The sequence below is a fragment of the Sminthopsis crassicaudata genome, chromosome 3 (assembly GCF_048593235.1).
Source record: "Sminthopsis crassicaudata isolate SCR6 chromosome 3, ASM4859323v1, whole genome shotgun sequence".
NCBI lineage: Eukaryota > Metazoa > Chordata > Mammalia > Dasyuromorphia > Dasyuridae > Sminthopsis > Sminthopsis crassicaudata.
The window spans coordinates 176,577,529-176,598,549 of record NC_133619.1 but is presented as its reverse complement, the minus strand read 5'-3'; the positions used below and the strand labels follow the sequence as shown (position 1 = coordinate 176,598,549).

The 21,021-nt window shown below is 32.7% G+C and overlaps 1 protein-coding gene across 3 annotated transcripts in view; it reads left to right on the top strand.

Moving 5' to 3' along the window:
* GCC2 (GRIP and coiled-coil domain containing 2) overlaps positions 1 to 20,692 on the top strand; it is a 60,638-nt gene extending 39,946 nt beyond the window's left edge. For all 3 annotated transcript variants that reach the window (XM_074299652.1, XM_074299651.1, XM_074299653.1), the window contains exons 18-23: positions 1,694 to 1,870; positions 9,843 to 10,060; positions 11,895 to 12,089; positions 15,429 to 15,568; positions 17,311 to 17,512; positions 19,057 to 20,692. In XM_074299652.1, the coding sequence (XP_074155753.1) occupies positions 1,694 to 1,870; positions 9,843 to 10,060; positions 11,895 to 12,089; positions 15,429 to 15,568; positions 17,311 to 17,512; positions 19,057 to 19,127 (1,003 nt within the window). In that variant the 3' untranslated portion in view covers positions 19,128 to 20,692. The remainder of the gene's footprint in view (positions 1 to 1,693; positions 1,871 to 9,842; positions 10,061 to 11,894; positions 12,090 to 15,428; positions 15,569 to 17,310; positions 17,513 to 19,056) is intronic.
* The last annotated feature ends 329 nt before the right edge of the window (positions 20,693 to 21,021 follow it).

Genomic DNA, 21,021 nt, shown 5'->3' with positions numbered 1-21,021 from the left:
AAGTTTATAAAAGGAGGGCAACCTTGTAAAGAAAAACACCTTGCCATAGTTTAAGAACTTTTATTAATGTAATCATATCTCAAAAGGTCTATGGATTATGTCCTCCTCCTCCTGAGAGGTGATAGATACATGAGGAAGAAAACAACATATTTGAACATGGCTTTTGCAGGAATTAGTTTTATTTGACTATGCTTATTAGTCAAAAGTTTTTTGTTTATTTCTCTTTTTAATTGGAAGAGGTATTAGCAGTTAATGTTTAAATTTTTTTAAAAAATGTATGTATGTATTGTATAGAGGGAGGGGGGGATAATTTGGAAAAATGAATACAAGGGATAATATTATAAAAAAATATATAATAAAAATTATTTTAAAAAATGTATGTATGTGTTAAATTTTAAAGCAAAGGACATAATATTGGGATTTTATACTTTTATAGAGTATCTTCTCTTTTGTTCTTTTTTTAGTGTTTAAGTTCACAATAAAAATATTTTTCTTTTTAAAAATTAAATACATTGGTAAAAATATTTTGGGATATCTCCAAATATAGATAATACTTCTAAAATGAAATTTCTTTGAAGGAATACTAACAAACCTTAGGTATGTAAATAGTAAGTATAGGCCTTACTCAAATTTCACATAATTCCAATTTGGGGAGAAGTGGCCAGACCAATGAGAAAATGTATCCTTGGTTTCACTGCCTATCAAGGACAGTAGAAGAAACTTTTTTTTTTTATTGTGTGTCTCAGTTACCATATAGAAATAGTATGTGGTTTTAATACTTTCAGATCACTTATTGTGGTTTACCCTGAAAAAAAAAAATTGAAGCAAAAGGAATTCTTTTGATGAATATGTTTTTGTTTTTATAACTAGAGTTTCAGCATTCAAAAGAATTTTCCCATAAGGATCTCACTATTCTAACCAAGATCAAATATCCTGGAATGTTTATGTATTTATAACTCTAGAACTTCTTATTTAGAACTCTTTTGACATGTAATGCAGGCTGATTATGGCAGTTAACCTGTGGCTTATAAAAATTGTGGAATATAACTCTTTAAGAATTTAATTAGCTATTAATTATTTACATAATAATCAGGCTTCAAAAATGACTGGTTGGTTTTTTGTTTTTTTTTTAATATTCCTAAATTCTGGGATTATAGTAAAACCATAGTTGTGTTGAATTTTATTTTGTTTTCTAATCCATTTTCTTATTTATTGTTTTTCTTATTCTCTTATGCATTAGCCTTTTCTGAAGGTAGAATTTAACAAAGCAGAAACTATTTTTGTTTACTCTTTTACTTTTTTACTCTATCTCAGTGGTTCCGTTTTTCCTCCTCTTGGAGAGTAGCCCAGCTTGTTCTCAGCAAACTTTAGAACCATGTCATATTTCACTCATGAACTAATCATGTTACTTCAAATAAATTCTTTTAGTGCTATTAAATTTTTGAATTCCATTCTGATGTGAAATATTTACTCAGAGATATTTTGCATGCCCCAAATTGCCTAGTATGTGCAAACTTAAAGTGTCAATAAATGTTATAATTTCACCACTCTGATATCTATCTCTAACCATGTACTATTTTCTGATGATATAGCTAAACAGTTTACCTGTTAGAAGTTGAATTGTAGAAAGCAAAATATAGTTTAAACCCCAAAGTCATATTTCCTCCTTTTTTTTTTTTTTTTTTGCCTCCAGACAACATCTAGAAATGATTATAGACCAACTGAAAATGAAATTGCAAGACACCCAGAATAATTTACAGACCAGTGCATCTGAACTTCAAATATTACAGTCTGAACATGATACTCTGCTGGAAAGGCACAATAAGATGCTGCAGGAGACAGTAACGAAAGAGGCAGAACTCCGTGAAAAGTATGTTTTTTTGGAGTACTAACATGATCTTTTGACATATATCATACAGATGTTTTCAGTCATATCTGACTCTTTGTGACTTCATTTGAGATTTTCTTGGCAAAAATATTGAAATGATTAGCCATTTCCTTCTTCAGCTCATTTCACAGGTGAGGAAAATAGGATTAAGTGACTTGCCCAAAGTCACACAGCTAGTAAATATCTGAGGCTAGATTTGAACTCAGTAAGATGAGTCTTGCTGACGTCAGGCCCAATGCTTTATTTCACTACCTAACTGCCCAACTAAAGAGCTAAGAAAATTATGTGAAATAAGAACTATTACAATGTAGTGGTAATTTAGGAGCAGCTAGGTGATACAGTGGCTAGAGCACCAGCCTTGAATTCAGGAGGACCTGAGTTCAAATCAGGTCTCAGCCACTTAACACTTCCTAGCTGTGTGACCCTGGGCAAGTCACTTAACCCCAGCCTGGGGGGGGGGGGAGGGGAGGGGGAGGGGGAAAGATAGTGGTAATTTTGCCATTATAATTTAGGAATTGGAAATTATAATTACATTATAAATCAAGCTCATCAGTATATTATTTACATATTTGAAAGTTATTCTACTAAGAATATAGGTCTAAAACATGAAGAAACTTTAGAGCTCATCTAATCCAGATTGTTTTATGGATGAAAAAACAAACCATTAAGTTAGATTCCAGAGATCACATAGGTGTGGCAGAGTCAAATTTGAACTTAAGCCCTGGGCCTTTGAATCATTCACTCAGCAGACATTAATAAGATTCTACTTTTTTACAGAACTGGACTAGGCCTTTCAGGAGGTCCAAGTTTAGAAAAGGTATAAGCTTTCTAGTCTTAGAACTTGAGCTCTGTCTTTAAAATGTTTGATTTCAGTTGACAATTACCTATATCTTTTGTGGTCTTCCTAAATCAGCTAATCTCATAGTAGATATTTCAAAATAATAGTGTATAGTACAGGTATTACAGAATTTGAGAATCAGAAAGGCTATGTAGACCCACATTTAGGAAGAATACCCCCTTGTAATACTTATTTATATAGCTTTTGCTTAATGACCTCCAGTGAGGGAAACATATTATTTTTCATTCTATTTTGACATGGTTTTAATTATTAGTAAACTTTTACTGACATCAAGCCTGTATTTGCTTCTTGGAAATAATTGTCTTATGCTCTTCTCCTTTTCAGGATAAATGTGGGCATTTCATAGGATCATAGATTTAGAGTTGAACATTTAGCTCCCTCTTCTTTTACAGATGAGAAAAATGAGGCCCCAAGAGATTTAGTGATTTTTCTAGGGTCATAATATATCTAGTAAGTATTAAAGCTGGGCTATAGACTTCAAGGTTTCCTAAATATAGCTCTCTGTCCACTGTACCATGATGCCTACCAGTAATGAAATGGCATGATCTTGAGGCCCTTCTGCTTTATGAGTGTCTTTGATAAATGTTCTCAGAAGTGAATACAGTGATTCAGATGTGATTTGACGGGGATAGAATGGGAGAGACTATCGTTTTGATCACCAATTTAGGAATATTATACTCTAAATGGAGCCAGTAATTGAATTATGTTTACTATCATTTTATACTGTTGATTCATAAACTTTTACAATTCAGGTGATATTTTGAAGTCAAATGTAATAAGACTTTATAGAAACCCTGTTGAAATTTATCTTAGTCTTTTCAATCCAGTATTCTAAGGCCTTCTTCATCCTGATACAATTATCCAGTATTAGCTATCTGTTTCTTGCTTTGTGTCAACTTCAGTTTTGATAAGCCCATAATATATTTGTCTAAACCATTTTATAAAAAGGTTCAACAGCATTGAACCAAGCATAGATCCTAGAGCATTCCATTAGAAGCTTCCATCTAAAGGGACATTGAATCATCAATGAAGACTTTTTTGACCTAGTCAATTAAATATTTCCAAATCCTATCTAATTATAGTATCAAGTTTAGAGATTATTAACTAGGGATTCCATGAACTAGTTTTAAATATTTTGATAACTATTTCAGTATAATTGATTCCCTTTTACTATAATTGATTTCATCTCATGTATTTTATTGTTTGCCTTTAAAAACATTCTGAGATTGAGTCTACAAAATTCATTAGATTGCCAAAAGGGTCCATGACAAGTAGACTAATTAAACCTGACTTCATCCATTTACACAAGATAGACTTTTTCTGTTGCTTTGCTAAACCATATTTATTGCATTTCTCAGTTTTATCAGGATAGTGATCCTGTCCCGTGCCCTCCCTTCCATTCCCTCCCCCCACAAAAAAAAAAAAAAAAAAGAAATATTAAGTCTGGAAAATGTATTTTTCTTTTTTTCCCTCAGTATTTTATGTTTTCAACATTCATTTTTGTAAAATTTTATGTGTTCCAAGTTTTTCTCCCTCCCTTCTTCACTTCCTCCCTCCCCAAGACAGCAAGTGATCTGACAAAGGTTAAATATGTGCTATTCTTTTAAATATATTTCCATATTTGTCATGTTAGAAAACTTCAGACCAAAAGGGAAAAAGAAACATGATGAATAAAAACAAACAACAAAAGGTGAAAATACTATGTTTTGATCCCCTTTCAGTCACCATAGTTCTCTCTCTGGATGTGGGTAGCATTTTCCATCCCAAGTATATTAGAATTGCCTTGAATAGAATCAAATTCATCACAATTGATCATCACATAATTTTGCTGTTAGTCTGTACAGTATTCTCTTGCTTCTACTCATTTCACTCAGCATCAATTCATATAGTTTTTTCTAGGTTTTTCTGAAGTTACCCTGCTCATCATTTCTTGTAAAACAATAATATCCATTACCTTCTATTACTTATTCAGGCATTCCTCAATTGATATGCATAACTAAATTTCTAAGTTCTTATAAATGTATTTTTCTTCTTTCATGAGAAAGAGATTCAAGTATCTTCCAAATATTAAAAAAAAGCTCATTTTTATAACATCAACTTGTCATAATAATACAATTTTTAAATCAGACTTGTGATTTATTGGTACAGAACATTCTCATTAAGAGAATTTAATCAATGCAGAATCACGGCTTGTTATATAACTTAGTTTTTTATTGCAACTTTATTTTAATTTGTTATTATATATAATATATAACATGTAATATAATATGTAAAATAATAATAATAATATATGTAAAAGGGTTTTATGAGAATAAGTAGAATTATTTAGTTTTGAGATGTTTGAATAAGAAAGTTAACAGTACCTTATATTTGTAAAATGCCTTATGATTTATGAAATATTTTACATACATATTTTGAATCTTGCCAATAGCCCTTGAAGAAATTTCATTCTATTTTTACCAATGATAATTTACCCAAGATTACATAGAACTAAAATCCTGCAGTCCTGCAGACTCTCTATTTTACTATATGATGACATAGTAGCATATCACAAAAGCTTACAGAGAAGGATGAACATTAAACAGCTTTTATTAATAAACATGTGGACACAGTTTAATTTTATTCTGATAATATGGATATTTAGAGACATTCTATCAGTTTTACATTTCTAAATTAGTTTTCATTAAGGCTTATTATTCTAGTGAAAGCTATTTGATCAACTCTTAATAAATGTTGGAACTATAATAACATCTTATGTTTATATATAATGCTTTAAGGTTTGCAAAGAGCTTTTACAAGTGTCATTTCATTTTATCTTCACAACAACCCAGTGATGGAGGTACTATTTTTACATCCCCCTTTCAAAGATGGGGAACTGAAGTAGATAGAGGTTAAGTAATTTACCTAAAATCACACAACTGAAAGTATCTGAACCAGGATTTGAACTTAGATTTTCTTGATTCCAGATCCAGTACTTTCTGTGCATTATGTGCCAGAGTTTTCCCTCAAACCCTTCCAAATTCCTTTAATGACTCTAAACAAATTTTAGAGCACCAGAACCCACAAAAAGATGAGTAGAATAATTCAGAAGATCAGCAAGACAGTTCTGTTGCACCAGGGTGGGAGTCCAGAGCAGTTCTGCTCTTAGCAAACCAGGAGCAGATCTTGGAGCCTCTGAATCAGTGGTGGCAGCAATCAGTTTCCAGACTTCTCAGCCCATAGATACCAAAGATGACTTGGAAAGTTGGCAGGAATTTTCCATCTTATGAGAGGACCTTAGGAAACCAGCAAACCAGAAATGGGGCTTGAAAGCTCCTAAATTGGCAGTGGAGGTGGCAGCTTCCAGTGGTCTTAGTCCACAAATGGTAAGGGGGTCACAGTGGTCTCTTTACTAGCACTCAAGAGGGACTGTGTTGCTTTGGCACACTAGAACTTAACTGCCATAGTGGAGTGAGGACCCTCCTCAATTCCAGTTCAGAAGAGTGCTTGTGGTCACTCACACACACTTCTCCTTGGATCATACCACCTTGGAAGAACTGAAAGTTTATAGGTCCCTAAGAGGGATCTCTGAGAATAGCTACACAAAACATCTCAGGGTAGGGACATTGTACCCTTTACAGAGCCCTCCTTTAATAGTAATATGCTGGAAAGATAAGCAAACAATGGAAAGATTCTGACCATAGAAAGATAAAATGGTGACAAGGAAATTCAAAATACATACTCAGAAGAAGAAGATAATAAAGGCAAAGTGCCTACATCCAAAGTCTCCAAGAAAAGGATAAAAATTGGTCTCAAGTGATGGAAGAGTCCAAAAAGGATTTGAAAATCAAGAGCGGTAGAGGAAAAATTAGGAAGAGAAATGATATTGATGCAAAAGAAAATACAAAAATCGTATTGAGGAAAAGAATACGTTTAAAAGGAAAACTGAAAGTAGGAAAGGAGATATAAAAGCTCACTATAAAAAATTTCTTAAAAATTACATTTGAGCAAATATAGAAGCTAATGACTTTTTATAAGAAAAAGAGAAACAATCAAACAAAAGCAAAAGAATGAAAAAACCAAAAACAATGCTAAGTTTCTAGATAGACAAAATTTTAAAATTATTGGTCTTCCTGAAAGTCATGATAAAAAAAAAAAAGCCTGAACATCATCATTTAAGAAAGTATCAAGGGAAACTATCCTGATATTCTAGAACCAGAGGGTGAATTAGAAATTAAAAGAGTATATCTATTACATCCTGAAAGAGGTCCCAAGATGAAAAGTCCCAAGAATATTATAGCCAAATTCTGGAACTTCCAGATTAAGGAGAAAATATTGCAAGCATCCAGAAAGAAATAATTCGGATATAGAGGAACCACAGTCAGGATAATGCAAAATTTAGCAGCTTCTATATTAAAAGATCAGAGACTGGAGATGTGATTTTCCAGAAATCAATTGAGAATCACCTACCCAGCAAAATTGAATATAAGCCTTCAGAGGAAAAGGTGGATCTTCAGGGAAATAGAGGACTTTCAAACATTGGTGATGAAAAGACCAGAACTGAATAGAAAATTTGATTTTCAAATACAAAACTCAGAAACATAAAGGAGTAATCAGGAAAGGGAAATCTGTTTACATTCCTACATGGGAGGATGATTCTTATAACTTGTAAAGGGAAAGGGAGAGATAGAATGGTATGATTTCATCTGCCATAAAAGGGAAAAGAGAAGGGGAATGAGTAACTCTTACTCTCCTCAGAATTGACTCAAAGAGGAAATAAACTACATATTCAGCATAGGTATAGAAATCTAACATATCCTCCAACAAAATAGGAGGGAAAGGGGAAATGAGAAGAGTAAAGGGTGATAGTGGGTCTATTGAGGGAGGGGAAATGTCAGAAGCAAAACACTGTTGAGGCAAGACAGGGTGAAAAGGGGAGAGAGAATAGAATTAACAGGGAATATAGAGTTAGCAATAGTAATTTGTAAAAAGAATTTTGAATCAGGTTTCTCCAGTGGAGGCCTCATTTCTTGTTCTTTATGCCTAAATCTCATTCTTCATTTCTCAAATGTATAGGGAACTGAGTCAAATTTGTAAAAGAGCCATTACCCAATTGATAAATGATCAAAAGATAGGAACTATTTCCAGAGAGTTTAAAATGCATATCCCTTTACCTAATAATACTACTACTAGACAAGAAACTCAAATGTGATTAAAAAAAGAAAGAAAGGAAAAGGATCTATATGTACAAAAATATTTGTAGCAGCTCTTAGGGCAAAGAATTGGACATGGAGGAGATGCCCATCATTTGGGAAATAGCTGAATAAATTGTGGATATGAGGGGCAGCTAGGTGGCGCAGTGGATAGAGCAGCAGCCTTGAATTCAGGAGGACCTGAGTTCAAATGTGGTCTCAGACACTTAACACTTCCCAGCTGTGTGACCCTGGGCAAGTCACTTAACCCCAGCCTCAGGGGAAAAATAAATAAATAAATAAATTGTGGGTATGATGGAATTGTGATTATGATGGAATATTATTATTCTATAAGAAATGAGCAGGATGCTCTCAGATAAATCTGGAAAGTGCTTCAGGAGTTCATCAAAGTGCAATGTACTGTGAACAAAGTAATAGCTATGTTCTGAGATGATTAGCTGTGAATGAGTTTGCTATTCTCAGCAGTACAGTGATCCAGCACTACTCTGAAGGACTTAGGATGAAAATGCTATTATCCATACACAAGAGAAAGAACTGATTGTATCTAAATACAGATTAACAAGATCTAAGTTTTCTTTTGCAGTAAGACTTTTATGAAAATGTTTTGCGTAACTTCACATATGCCTTTTCAACAGGGGGGGAAGGATAGAGAGAGAATCTGAAACTTGAAAGTTTTAATATTAAAAATTATTTTACATGTAATGGAAAAATAAAATATTTTTCAAAATTCAACATAAATTAACGTGAATAATAAGGGGAAAATATCATTGGTGTTCTTATGTAATTATTGGTGGAATTATAAAACAATATGACAGCTTATTTTCAATATTTTTGAGTTATAATTTGTTGAGAATTTGGTTTTACTTTAAGTGAGATTAGAAAGTGACTGAAACTATATAGTCATACCCTAGAAAGAAGAAACAAAATAATATTTAATACTTAACTCACACAAGCAGGTGTCTAGCATTTCATACTAGGAGCAACTACATGAGACTATAACATATTTCAAAGAAACACAAAATTGAGACTATAGAAAGACTTTTGTCATACTGAAGGTATGCCTAAATTTCCATTAAAAGGCAGATTTTTCTGTTCTCTTAATCAGTCCCTAAAGAAGCTAAAAGTAAAGTTAAATGATTTTAGAAAATAAATTTCTTGATCCAACCATTCTGGAGAGCAATTTGGAACTATGATCCAGCAATGTGTCTTCTTAGTCTGTATCCTAAAGAGATCATAAAAGAGGGGAAAGTACTCTCATGTGCAAAAATGTTTGTAGCAGCCCTTTTTGTATGGCAAGGAACTGGAAATTGAGTGGATGCCCATCAGTTGGAGAATGGTTAAATAAGTTATGGTATGTGAATGTAATGAAATATTATTGTTCTATAAGAAATGACGAGCAGGCTGATTTCAAAAAAGCTACATGAACTGATGCTGAATGAAGTGAACAGAACCAAAAGAACACTATACACAGCAACAAGATTATGTAATGATGGACTTGGCACTTTTCAACAATGAAGTGATTTCAAGGCAATTTCAATATTCTTGTGATGGAACTACAGAGACTGAATGTGGATCAAAGCATATTTTCACCTTTCTGTTATTTGTTTTTTGTGTGTTCTTTTGTTTTTTCTTGTTTCTTTGTTTTCTTGTTCTTGTGGTTTTTTTCCCTTTTGATCTGATTTTTCTTGCACAGCATGATGAATATGGAAATATGTTTAGAAGAATTGTACATGTTTAACCTATATGGGATTGCTTGCTGTCTAGGGAAGAGGAAAGGTGGGGAGGGAAGAAGAAAAATTTGGAATACAAGGTTTTGCAAAGGTGAATGCTGAAAACTTAACTTTGCATGTATTTGGAAAAATAAAATACTATTAAAAATAAATAAATTGCTTTTATCCTTCAGACTCTGTTCAGTACAGTCAGAGAACATGGTGATGAAGTCAGACCATGCCCAGACTGTGAGTCAGCTAACATCCCAGAATGAAACACTTCGCAATAACTTCCGGGATCAAATGAGGCATTTGCAGGAAGACCACAGGAAGACCATGGAGACATTGCAGCAACAACTTTCCAAAGTGGAAGCTCAGTATTTCCAACTAAAGAGTGATCCTACTACCAAAAGTATGTATGCATTCAGCAACTTTTTGATTATCTCATTTTTGTAACTTTCAGACTTTCATCACTTTTCTTCTATATTCATATGATCATAAGAAATGTTACCCTAAAATCTTCCTATTTATAAGTTTTTGGAGTAGTCACCTTTCATTAAATCAACTAGAAATTTAATGAACAAATATCTTTAATTTATCCTGAATTATCCATAAATATATCTATAAATCTTTAAGTTCATACTTTAAGACAATATAACTTTTTAGAGTAATAAATCCTCATTTATATATTATCTACTGTGTTAAATATTTCCTTTTCTTTCACATTAAATTTCCTCTATCAAGCATAGATTGATGCTTAGTCTCTAGTATTTTGGGGGACAATATAATATTCATTATTGCTATTCATTAAATAGACTGATTTAAATGTATTTATGATTAGAAGAATGACAAAACACCTCATTTTCCAAAACTTTTTTACAAGAAAGTTAAAATTTAAGCTATTACAGAAGCAACATCTTTAGGATAGTATTTAAAGCTAATTTCAGATACCCTTAGAACCTAGAAAAGGTTGATATGACTTCAGCTTTACCAAGATAACTAGTTATATTTAGATTCTGCTGCCTAAAAGTTTGACTAGACTCTTAACAATGCCCCTGAATCAAATAAAAACTATTGTAGCATCTTGGGAGCTGGCAGATGGCACACTTTGGGGCTGTTGTTCAGCCCAGAGCAATATTGTGGGTTTGTTTTGTTTTTTTTTTTTTTAATTTATTATAGCTTTTTATTTACAAGTTATATGCATGGGTAATTTTACAGTTTTGACAATTGCCAAACCTTTTGTTCCAATTTTTCCCCTCTTTCCCCCCACCCCTCCCCCCAGATGGCAGGTTGACCAATACATGTTAAATGTTAAAGTATAAATTAAATACAATATTAGTATAAGTGTCCAAACAGTTATTTTGCTGTTCAAAAAGAATCGGACTCTGAAATAGTGTACCATTAGCCTGTGAAGGAAATAAAAAATGCAGGCGGACAAAGATAGAGGGATTGGGAATTCTATGTAGTGGTTCATAGTCATCTCCCAGAGTTCTTTTGCCAGGTATAGCTGGTTCAATTCATTACTGCTCTATAGGAGCTTGATTTGATTCATCTCATTGTTGAAGAGGGCCACGTCCATCAGAATTGATCATCATATAGTATTGTTGTTGAAGTGTATAATGATCTCCTGGTCCTGACAGAGCAATATTGTTAAATGTTTTATTTTCCTTCAATACCAAATGTATGGAATTTAGTTATCATCTAGTTCTTTTTCCATCCTCTCACACATCGGCCTTTTTCCACTACATTATACAGTTATTGGGTGGGAACAGCAGGAGAGGAAAAGAAGAGAAATTAAGACTTATGCATTTCTTTAATAGTGTAATAATATTCCAACTTTGAGTTACCAAAAAGTTTGTGAGAATTAAAAGCTGCCCATTCAAAAAAATTTTGTGAAGACTTTTGTGAAGATTTTACCTCATCCAATCTATTTAAAAAGCAATAACTTTCAGTCCCTGTAGAAATGAATTGAATGATAAAAGATTCCATGTCATTATAAAGTATATTCATTTCTGGTTTTTAAGGGTAAGCTAGAAATTCTTTTTTTGTACCACTTGATCATGCCAGTTAAGTAATTTCCCGTCCTTGAAATTTGTCCCAATTATCTCATTTTCATTGCTGATCTTTGACTTTTAGATATGTACAAACTTATTTGGAATTGCTTTCATCAGATCATGAAAAGTATTTTGATCTTTTTTTCTATTCATGGATTCAAAGACATATTATTTTATTTTTTTCCTAATTAGGTTCAGCTTCTTCACATCAATCATTGAAGAATCTTCGTGAAAGGAGAAACACAGATTTACCCCTCCTTGAAATGCACACTGTAGCCAGGGAAGAGGGAGAGGGAATGGAAACAACTGACACTGAGTCTGTATCTTCTACAAGTATCCATACGCCATCTCTGGAACAGCTTCTTAATTCTCCTGAGACAAAATTGGGTAATGTAGAACTACTCCTACTATAATTTATGAGGGTCCCTTCTTGAGTCATGATGACACTTTTTTGAATGCCATTGCACTTCTTCCTGATTTGCAAATGTTATGCCTTACCTAGAGTGTGGTTTTAGATTTATCTTCTAAATCTGACCCAGCAAGATGCATCAGAATTCTGTGGCACAATTAAAAAGTAAAAAAGAGGAAGCAGGACCTATTGGATAGAGAGCTGATTTTGGAGTTTAGTAAGACTTTCATATAAGTTCTTCTCTGACACTAACTGGGTGACTCTTGTCAAGTCACAGTCTCTTAAATCCCTGGGCAGGATCTTGTCTGCCCTCTACCAATGAAATCACAGTTCTGGTTCAAAGAAAAAATTTTTAAATAATATTAATTATACAACTTGAATCCATTTATTAAGTGAAAGTTTTATTTTCATATGATTCCATAATTGCCTACTAGATTCAGGACTAGTGACATTGCTTCCTTTATTTAACAGTAAACTTTTGTCCTTTAAAATTTTAATAAATTTTTGCCTTTACAATTGAATCCAAACTGTATAAATGAGCATATAGTTCTGCTTTCTTCCAAGTCTTATAATCACAGGCTGAGAGTGTTAATGGCAATGCTGTCACTAGGCAGATAGTCAGTAGCTGCTGGCCATGCAGTTGCCTTGTTGAATTTCCCTTACTAGATTATAAGTAACATGATACTTTCAGTTCTCAGAAAAGATAGATAAATGGCTGGAACAACAATGCCAGTTTTGATAAAAAGTTGTAAAGATGAAAGTTTACCAACTGCAGAATAGAACGCAGAATTACTTAGACTATAAGTTTTTTGAAGGCAGAAAATTATATTGATTTTTTTTCCCTTTTTTTTAAACTGCAAATAATCTTTCATTTAAAGATCCTTTGAATAAGTGGATGGTTGATTCTTTAATAATGAAACTATTAACATTTGTTGGATTAAAGCTGCAAATAAGAGAAAGTGAATATTTGAAATAAGAATAATAAAGACTAGGATTATGAAGTTTACAAAGTTAGGAACTCCTAAAGCAGTTCTTCAATTTGTGAGCCTAATTAGAAAATTTTATGTTAGAGAGTATCTTAAACATTATAAGGACCACAGATATACCCACATTTTCCAAATGAGATTCAGAGAAGCAAAATGACTTAGCAAAGAGAAATATATAAATTCATATTGAAAATCTTTCTTTAATCAGGAAGGACTTAGCATGAGCACTGCAAGTTTTACATAGAATGTGTCTTTGAATCCATTGTTTCTTTTGGACTAAAAAAAAAAAAAGAGAGAGATCAAAGGAAGATAGGGCAACAACATTTATTAGAATTAAAAATTAATCTCATACCAAAGACTATGGAAAATAACAAAGTAGGCAGAAACAACTTGCAACATATAAGCAAGGAGGAACTTCCAAAAAAGAAAAGGAACAGAAGATATCCTCCAAAAGATATATGATAGGAAGAAAAATGGGCTGGTCCTGGGACCCAACAAACAGACATTCAGAATGCCTTTATGGTACCCTTATAGTATCAGAGATTGAGGTAGGCCTTAAGCCTGTTGAATGAGCCCCCACTGTTGAACACATAGGAGGAAATACCCAAAAATCAAGCAGGATGAGTGATCTTTGTCATAGGAGGGAACATCCAAATTGATATGATCACTCATGTGATAGTATGTTCTTGGGTAGATAATACTGTGGAGTCAAAATAATTTTAAGCACAAACTCTTATCCCTTCACACTATCAACTTATAGTTTAGTTAATTTATTTGTCCATCAAAGCCAGTGGATTTTTTTATAGGTTCCTTTAACTTTTTACCATCTTCTGATTCCACTTTATCCTAGTCCTCCCCTTTTCTCTAGCCAGTCATTTCACTTTGTATTGAAAGGCATGATCCAAAAAATAAAATAAAATAAAATTCATTAAAAAAAAATCCATTTGGAAATCTGCTACAAGACTCAAGAATAACTTGTTGCCAAAAATAAGACTTAAGACTGCTGGTGGAATGATTTTTCCATTTTCTGTAGAGCCATGACATTGTGCACTTTATCCTGGAAATTAGTCTAGGACAAGAAATTAAATTTGATAGATTTATTCTCAAATTATAGTATAATAAGACTATGGATTAACCTTCCTACATGTGTACTTAAGTTCCCTACTTAACTTTTTTTTACTCCTTACCATCTTTTTTCTCATTTCAAACTCCTTAGGGCTTAGGCTACATAGAGAAAGAAATATATCCATTACATATCCTTCTTAATGATCATTAAAATTGGTCCTGGGCATATTTCTGTAGCACAAATACAACTGAATTTTCAACCTCCCCTCTGCATCTTTTTTCTGAAGACAATCTTTTTTATATTTACCCTCTGTCCTTTTCTAGAATTCCTTTGTCCTGAATCAGGAACTGGTGGATAAATAGTTTGAGAAACCTTTTGAGTAGCCCTAGAAAACACTAATAGAATATAAAAATTAGTCTGGAGATCCTACTTCAGAACTTTGAGAAAAGGCACTTCCTATCTATTCCAGATATAGTAGAGTAGAGGTTGGAAGTGTGGAGCCAGAGTATCAATGTTCAAATCATGGCTTTGCAACAAATATCAGTTCTTTGAACTTGGAAAAATAAAACTCTGGTCTTCAGTTGACTCATCTAAAAAATAAAGATGTTGCTATTTAAAATGATCCCAAAAGACTTCTTTAGCACTAAATCCCATGATCTAAGTTCTGCCATGAAAAGGCTCTGTGACTTTACCTTTGTAGACCTCTTGTTTCCTTATCCATAATAAAAGTGTTGGACTAGAAAATTTATTTCATTTTCAGTGGCTAACATTGTCTAACTTTATTTCCGTGAAGACTTTTGTGTTTATTTTACAACTCCTCTTTGGTATTTGTGCACATCTGGTCTCTACAGATGTTAATTGCCTGTCATTTGCCTATAGTAGTTACTAAAACCTCTAGTCTTTTGTTGTTAACCAAATCAGCTTGAAAATCTCTCCTTCCTAAGCTTCAAATGCTAAGAGCCCATAGATATTGTTAGGTACAGATGTGATTAAGTCACTTTTCTATTGCCTAAATTCCTGTGGTCCTCTGTCACCCTCTCCAGGAGCAAATATAAAATCTATGTGGCATTCAAAGTCCTTTACAACCTGGTCCATAACTTAACTTTCTAAAATTTTTAACACCTTACTTTTCCTAGCCCCATCCTTCCCAATTTCTGTGATCCAGTGACAACAGACTTCCTTGCTGTTCCTCACATAAGATGTTCTACTTCCTGACTATTGTTTTTTTTCATTTGGAAATTAATCTTCAAAAAATAAAATTTCAGAACCTCCTCTGTGGCATGAAGAACTCAGCAAAGAAGAATTGGTTCAGAAGCTCAATTCCACTACAAAGAGTGCTGACCACTTGAATGGTCTTCTTAGAGAGACTGAAGCAACCAATGCAATTCTTATGGAGCAAATTAAGGTAGGTCTAAGTAAATCCAATCACTAGTGAAACTATGTCAATATTTGTAAACATTCTGTCTACATGATGTGTCCATTAAGCATATCTTCAACAAAAGATTATACCATATGTTTTATGGACAGAAGAGTTATAAAATATGAAGTACTTGAACTTCAAGAAACATTTATTCATCAAACATTGATTGGACATCTGCTATGTGCTTACAGTCTAAAAGGGGGGAACAAAATGAGTGTAGATAACTAAGTATATTATATGATATGTTCATTGGAAGACTGCAAAAGACAAAAACCTTTGTATAAAATCCTAGGTGGGATATTTTTATCCACCCACAAATCAAAAAAGGCTTAAAGATGAGATGACCTTGGGGTCAAGTTTTAAATAATGAGTAAAAATTCTCACACAGAAGAAGGAAAATGGGGGGAGGTTCCTGGAATAGGTAATGTTTGTGACCAAGGAATAGAGGGACAGAGGAAACATGGTGACTTCAGAGAATAGTGGGATATATATATATATATATAATTGTAAGGAATGAAAGAGAGCATTTGTAGAAGGCCTTGAATGCCAGGTAAGAGCATTTTAACTTTTCTCAGTAGAGAACAGGCATGACAGAATGATGTCACTTAAGTACAAGTACAAGAAAGTGTAAGTCTAAAAAAGATCATTTAGTTTTGAACTCATCCCCACTCTGGAGAGCAATTTGAAACTATGGCCAAAGGGAACCAAATTGTGCATACTTTTTGATTCAGCAACGCCACTAGTGGGTCTCTATCCCAAAAAGATCACAAAAAAATAAATAAATAAAAATAAAAGGGCCTATATGTGTGAAAAATATTCATAGCAGTCCTTTTCATAGTGGCAAAAAATTAAAAATCAAGGGGAGTGCCCATCAATTGGAGAATGGCTGAAAGATTTGTGGTAAATAAATATAATGGGATTGTTCAATAAGAAATGATAAACAGGCAGATTTCAGAAAATCTTGGTAAGACTTGAAATGACCCAGAACCAGGAAAATATTGAACAATGAACATAGCATTTAGTAACATTGTGTGATTATCTACTGTGAATGACTGCTCATTTTAGCAACACAATGATCCAAGACAAATACTAAGGACTCACAAAGAAAAGTGCTATCTAGATAAAGAACTGATGGGCTCAGAACACAGATAGAGGCATATTTTTTTTACATTTAGCTTATTATTTCTCTTTTTTCTTTTTATCTGTTTCTTTCACAACTGCAACTAGTATAGAAATATGTTTTACATGATAGTACATGTATAAACTATATCCAATTGCCTACTGTCTTCAGAAGAGGGAAGAGGAGAAAGGGAAGGAGAAAAATTGGGAACTCAAAATCTTACAAAAATGAATTATAAATTTTCCTCGACTTGTAACTGGGAGGAGAAGGGGGGCATGGTTAAAAAGGAAAGAAATCATTTATATTGTGGAACCTCTTGAAAGTCTGTATAATTCATATAGCAATTTTACTGCCAAACAGAAAAGGAGGGCAGAGCACAGCAGCGTAGAATAATACTACTGCACACAGTGGTTCTTGAGACCTTTAGGAACAAGTGATGGATGAGTCATATTCTATGCAAGTATGAGGTTATTCACTCTTTTCCTTGATAATTTATCCCAGAAAGTTGGAGGAGTCAGGATTTGACTGAAGTCTATGGTATTACACTAATGACTCTTTTATAAAGGACCAAATTATTCCCGTTATACTTTCTCTTTTTCTTTTATAGCTTCTCAAAAGTGAAGTAAGGAGATTGGAAAGGAATCAGGAACGGGAGAAGTCAGTAGCTAACCTAGAATACTTGAAGAATGTCCTGCTACAATTTATATTTCTAAAAGCAGGGAGTGAAAGAGAGAGGCTTCTTCCTGTCATTGACACAATGTTGCAGCTTAGTCCTGAAGAGAAAGGAAAGCTTATTGCAATTGCACAAGGTGGGTGAGATTAATTGTTCCCAAATGTCAGATTTAAAGTGATTTGTCTGTTGTTCATGCCTATATTGCATATCTTCATAAATTTATTCAAAGTTTAAACTCAAGCTAATGATCTTTAATTTTTTTAGTCTCTTGTAGGTATGAAAGAAACATTTTGTTCAAATGTATATTTTCATAATGATCTTTCAGCATTAAGTTTTGGTGATCCTAACCCTAAATTCTACCAAAATACATACAGTTTTATTGAAAAATCTACACTTTGGGGGGAGAAAAAAAGCATACACTCAAAAGCATATACCCATAAAAATTAGGAAGACAATTTCTAGCAGTTTCATTCATGAACATGAATGTTACTACTCCCCAGTGCAGACTAGCTGAAGAGTTTTGTTTTCCAGTTAAAGGGTAGAGTTATCCTTTCTAAAAATTTGTTCCTAAAGGATAATTAATGCAAATGTTGAAACTTTGAAATATTTTTTAAAAATCTCTTTACAGAAAAATGTGAAACTATATGGGTATATCTTTTGATCCAGCAATATCACTGCAAGGTTTATATCCTAAAAGACACCCCAAAAGAGGGGGAAAAAACTTGTATAAAAATTTATAGTAGCTCTTTTTGTGGTGGCTAAACATTGGAAATCAAAGGGATGCTCACCACAAAAATAGCTGCTATAAAAGGAATAATATTGTACTATAAGAAATAACAAGCAGGATGATTTCAAAAGCACTTGGAAAGACTTACATGAACTGATGCCTAGCAAAGTGAACAAATCAGAATCAGGAGAACATTGTCCACAGTAGCAACAGTATTGTTCAATGAAAAATGCATATTATCCATTTCTAGAGAAAGAAATGAGTTTGATACCATGGTAAAAACAAACCATTTTTAACTGGTTCTTTTTTTTTTCTTATATTCAGGGAATCTTGTACAAAATTACTAATATGAAAATATTTTACATAATTACACACATGTATTCTTTATTTGATTGCTTGCCTTAAGATTAAGATATATGAATATATTAAACACTTCATGCTTTTTTTTGGGGGGGATGTGATGGAGTATTTTAAAAGAGCAAAGCCAGTAAATTATTGATCATGGGGAAACAAATATATACTGTGAGAAAAATGCTTTTTTGAATAGTAGTTCTTATAGTCATGGACTGTTGGAATGTATATTTAAAGAAAGATCAATCCTTAATTTTCTACAGCTATATTTTTTTTTGGCTATGCTTTTTAAATTTTCATGTTTATTTTGACTCCACAACCCTATGGAAGTTAACTACTGCTATTCTCCTATAAGAAATAAGTATGGTGTTATACCGAAAAATAATAATTATAGTTCATAACTAATGGTAGAATATAACTAATAATTTATAATAATATAAATAATAACTAATGTAGAATATAAATTACAGAAATCCTTTGGAAATAACCAGTCATAGTAAAATTTTGGTTGCTTAGTCTTTATTTCATATTGCTTATCTGCTACTAAAGAATTTAAATTGATTTTCTTTCTCACTCTTTCTCTTTATCTCTCTCTCTCCAAGGTGAAGAAGAAAGTACCTCTCGATCCTCTGGATGGGCATCTTATTTACATAGTTGGTCAGGCCTTCGATAGCATGGTGATAAGAAAATGTTTTTTGAGCTTGTAACCAAATAGAGTATTTGTGACAAATTTGTTTCTTTTGTGAATTTCTGTGTGTGTGTACACAAATAGGATTTATGTAGGCAAAAAATACATCAACAGCATCTTGAAGAGCAGACCAAATTTAGAAAATGGAAGCTGCCAAGACCAAGACCATCTTTTTTGTGATCTTTTTGCTGCCAGTGGGGATGGAGAAAAGGGGTACTATTTTCTCATTCTTTAGTGCCTCTAGATCCTATTCTTGCTAAGGAATACTATCGGTTCTGAGCCCAAGTTTTGGTAATAGAACTGGAATTTAGGGCACTTAATATAAATTATATTTTGCTAATGATTTGCAAGAAGAGTTGTTGCTATAAATTAATTGGCTGTAAAACTGCTAGGAGTTAAACTTAAAGACATGAAGAGAAATGTATAATTAGAATTTACAACTGGAAAAATGTTCATCAACTTAAAGGCCTGAATAAAAGTAACTACAAATAAATTATGAGGCTAGGTTACCGAATTCCACGCAAATGTTTTAAAATGTATTCAGAATATAGACATGATTTTCTTTCAGTCTTTTTGATGGCTACAACAATAAGAATACTATTAGATGATAGAACACTGAATCAGAACAAAAGCTTTTTTTGCATGATAACCTTTTTCTTTCTGTTAAGCTGTTTGTAAACCTTCATTTTGTTGAAAGTTTAGCTGAATTATTATAAACTTGTTCTCTGTTTCTCTTTTCTATTCCACTCTACCCCAACTTACCCCATCCCTGGTCAGTAAGAATGTGGATGCTCAGAGCCATAGAATTCGGCTTGTATTTCAATGAAACAACACTAGGGAATTTCCTATATTCATGAAGAATGTATAACCCCAAAGGCTTTCCTGTAAGAAGGAATGAAAAAAGCATTGGTTCCTTAGGGGCCACTTATTTTGGAGGCTGTCTAATCCACAATCTCTGTGAATAATGGAAATGATACAGAGAAAGGTTGCTTTCTTCCTTGTTTTTGTAAGTGTGTACAATTGGCTAATAAAATCAATGTTGTATTATTAAAAATTAAAATTTGAAAACAAGCTGGTTAGTGATGTCACCATACAACCAGTTTGATGAAGTTGTTTAAGGCTATTGATTTGTACTTTTAACTTTAAAAATCTCAGCTGGAGAACTGACTTAGCACTTTGTTTACTATAATATTAACTTTCAAACAAGTTTAAGTGAAAAAATGCTGCTGACTTGTTGAGTTTGTTCTTTTAAAAAATTTCTTTTCCTAAGTGAATTTTGTTATATCTTTTAGAAGAACAGACCAAAACTAGTGAATGTGTCTTATTGTATCCATTTGTCTTAGAACAGAAGTTCAATTAAACATTTTTCTTACTTTGAAAACTGTGAATATAAATAAGTATGCCAATATCATATGATATAAAACTTTGATAGTATTTAAAGACATTTTAATTTCTCAATGACCCTTTGATTTGTGAATTGTATACATACTTGTATTGAAATATTGAGTCTATTCATCAATGTAATAAAAATACTTTTGCATGATCTAAAATAGTTACTTTAATTAAAGGGGGGAATATTCTTTGAGTCTTTATAGTTAATTTTTTAATTAAAATTATCTCTTGGGAAGATGATTTGAATCAATTCGTGGATTACAAGTCACTACTGTCCTTACTCAATAAAAGCAAGAATTTTAGGTGTCTTAGAATTCCAATATTACACTATTGGGAAAAAAACCAATGATTGTTCCTTTGATAGCATTAGGTAGGATATCTTGTCCCTATATCCTATGTATATTTCTACTCAAAATATTGAAAGATCAATTCAAAAGTTATCACTATAAGCAGACTTTGATATAATTGTGACCAAACTATATAGCCA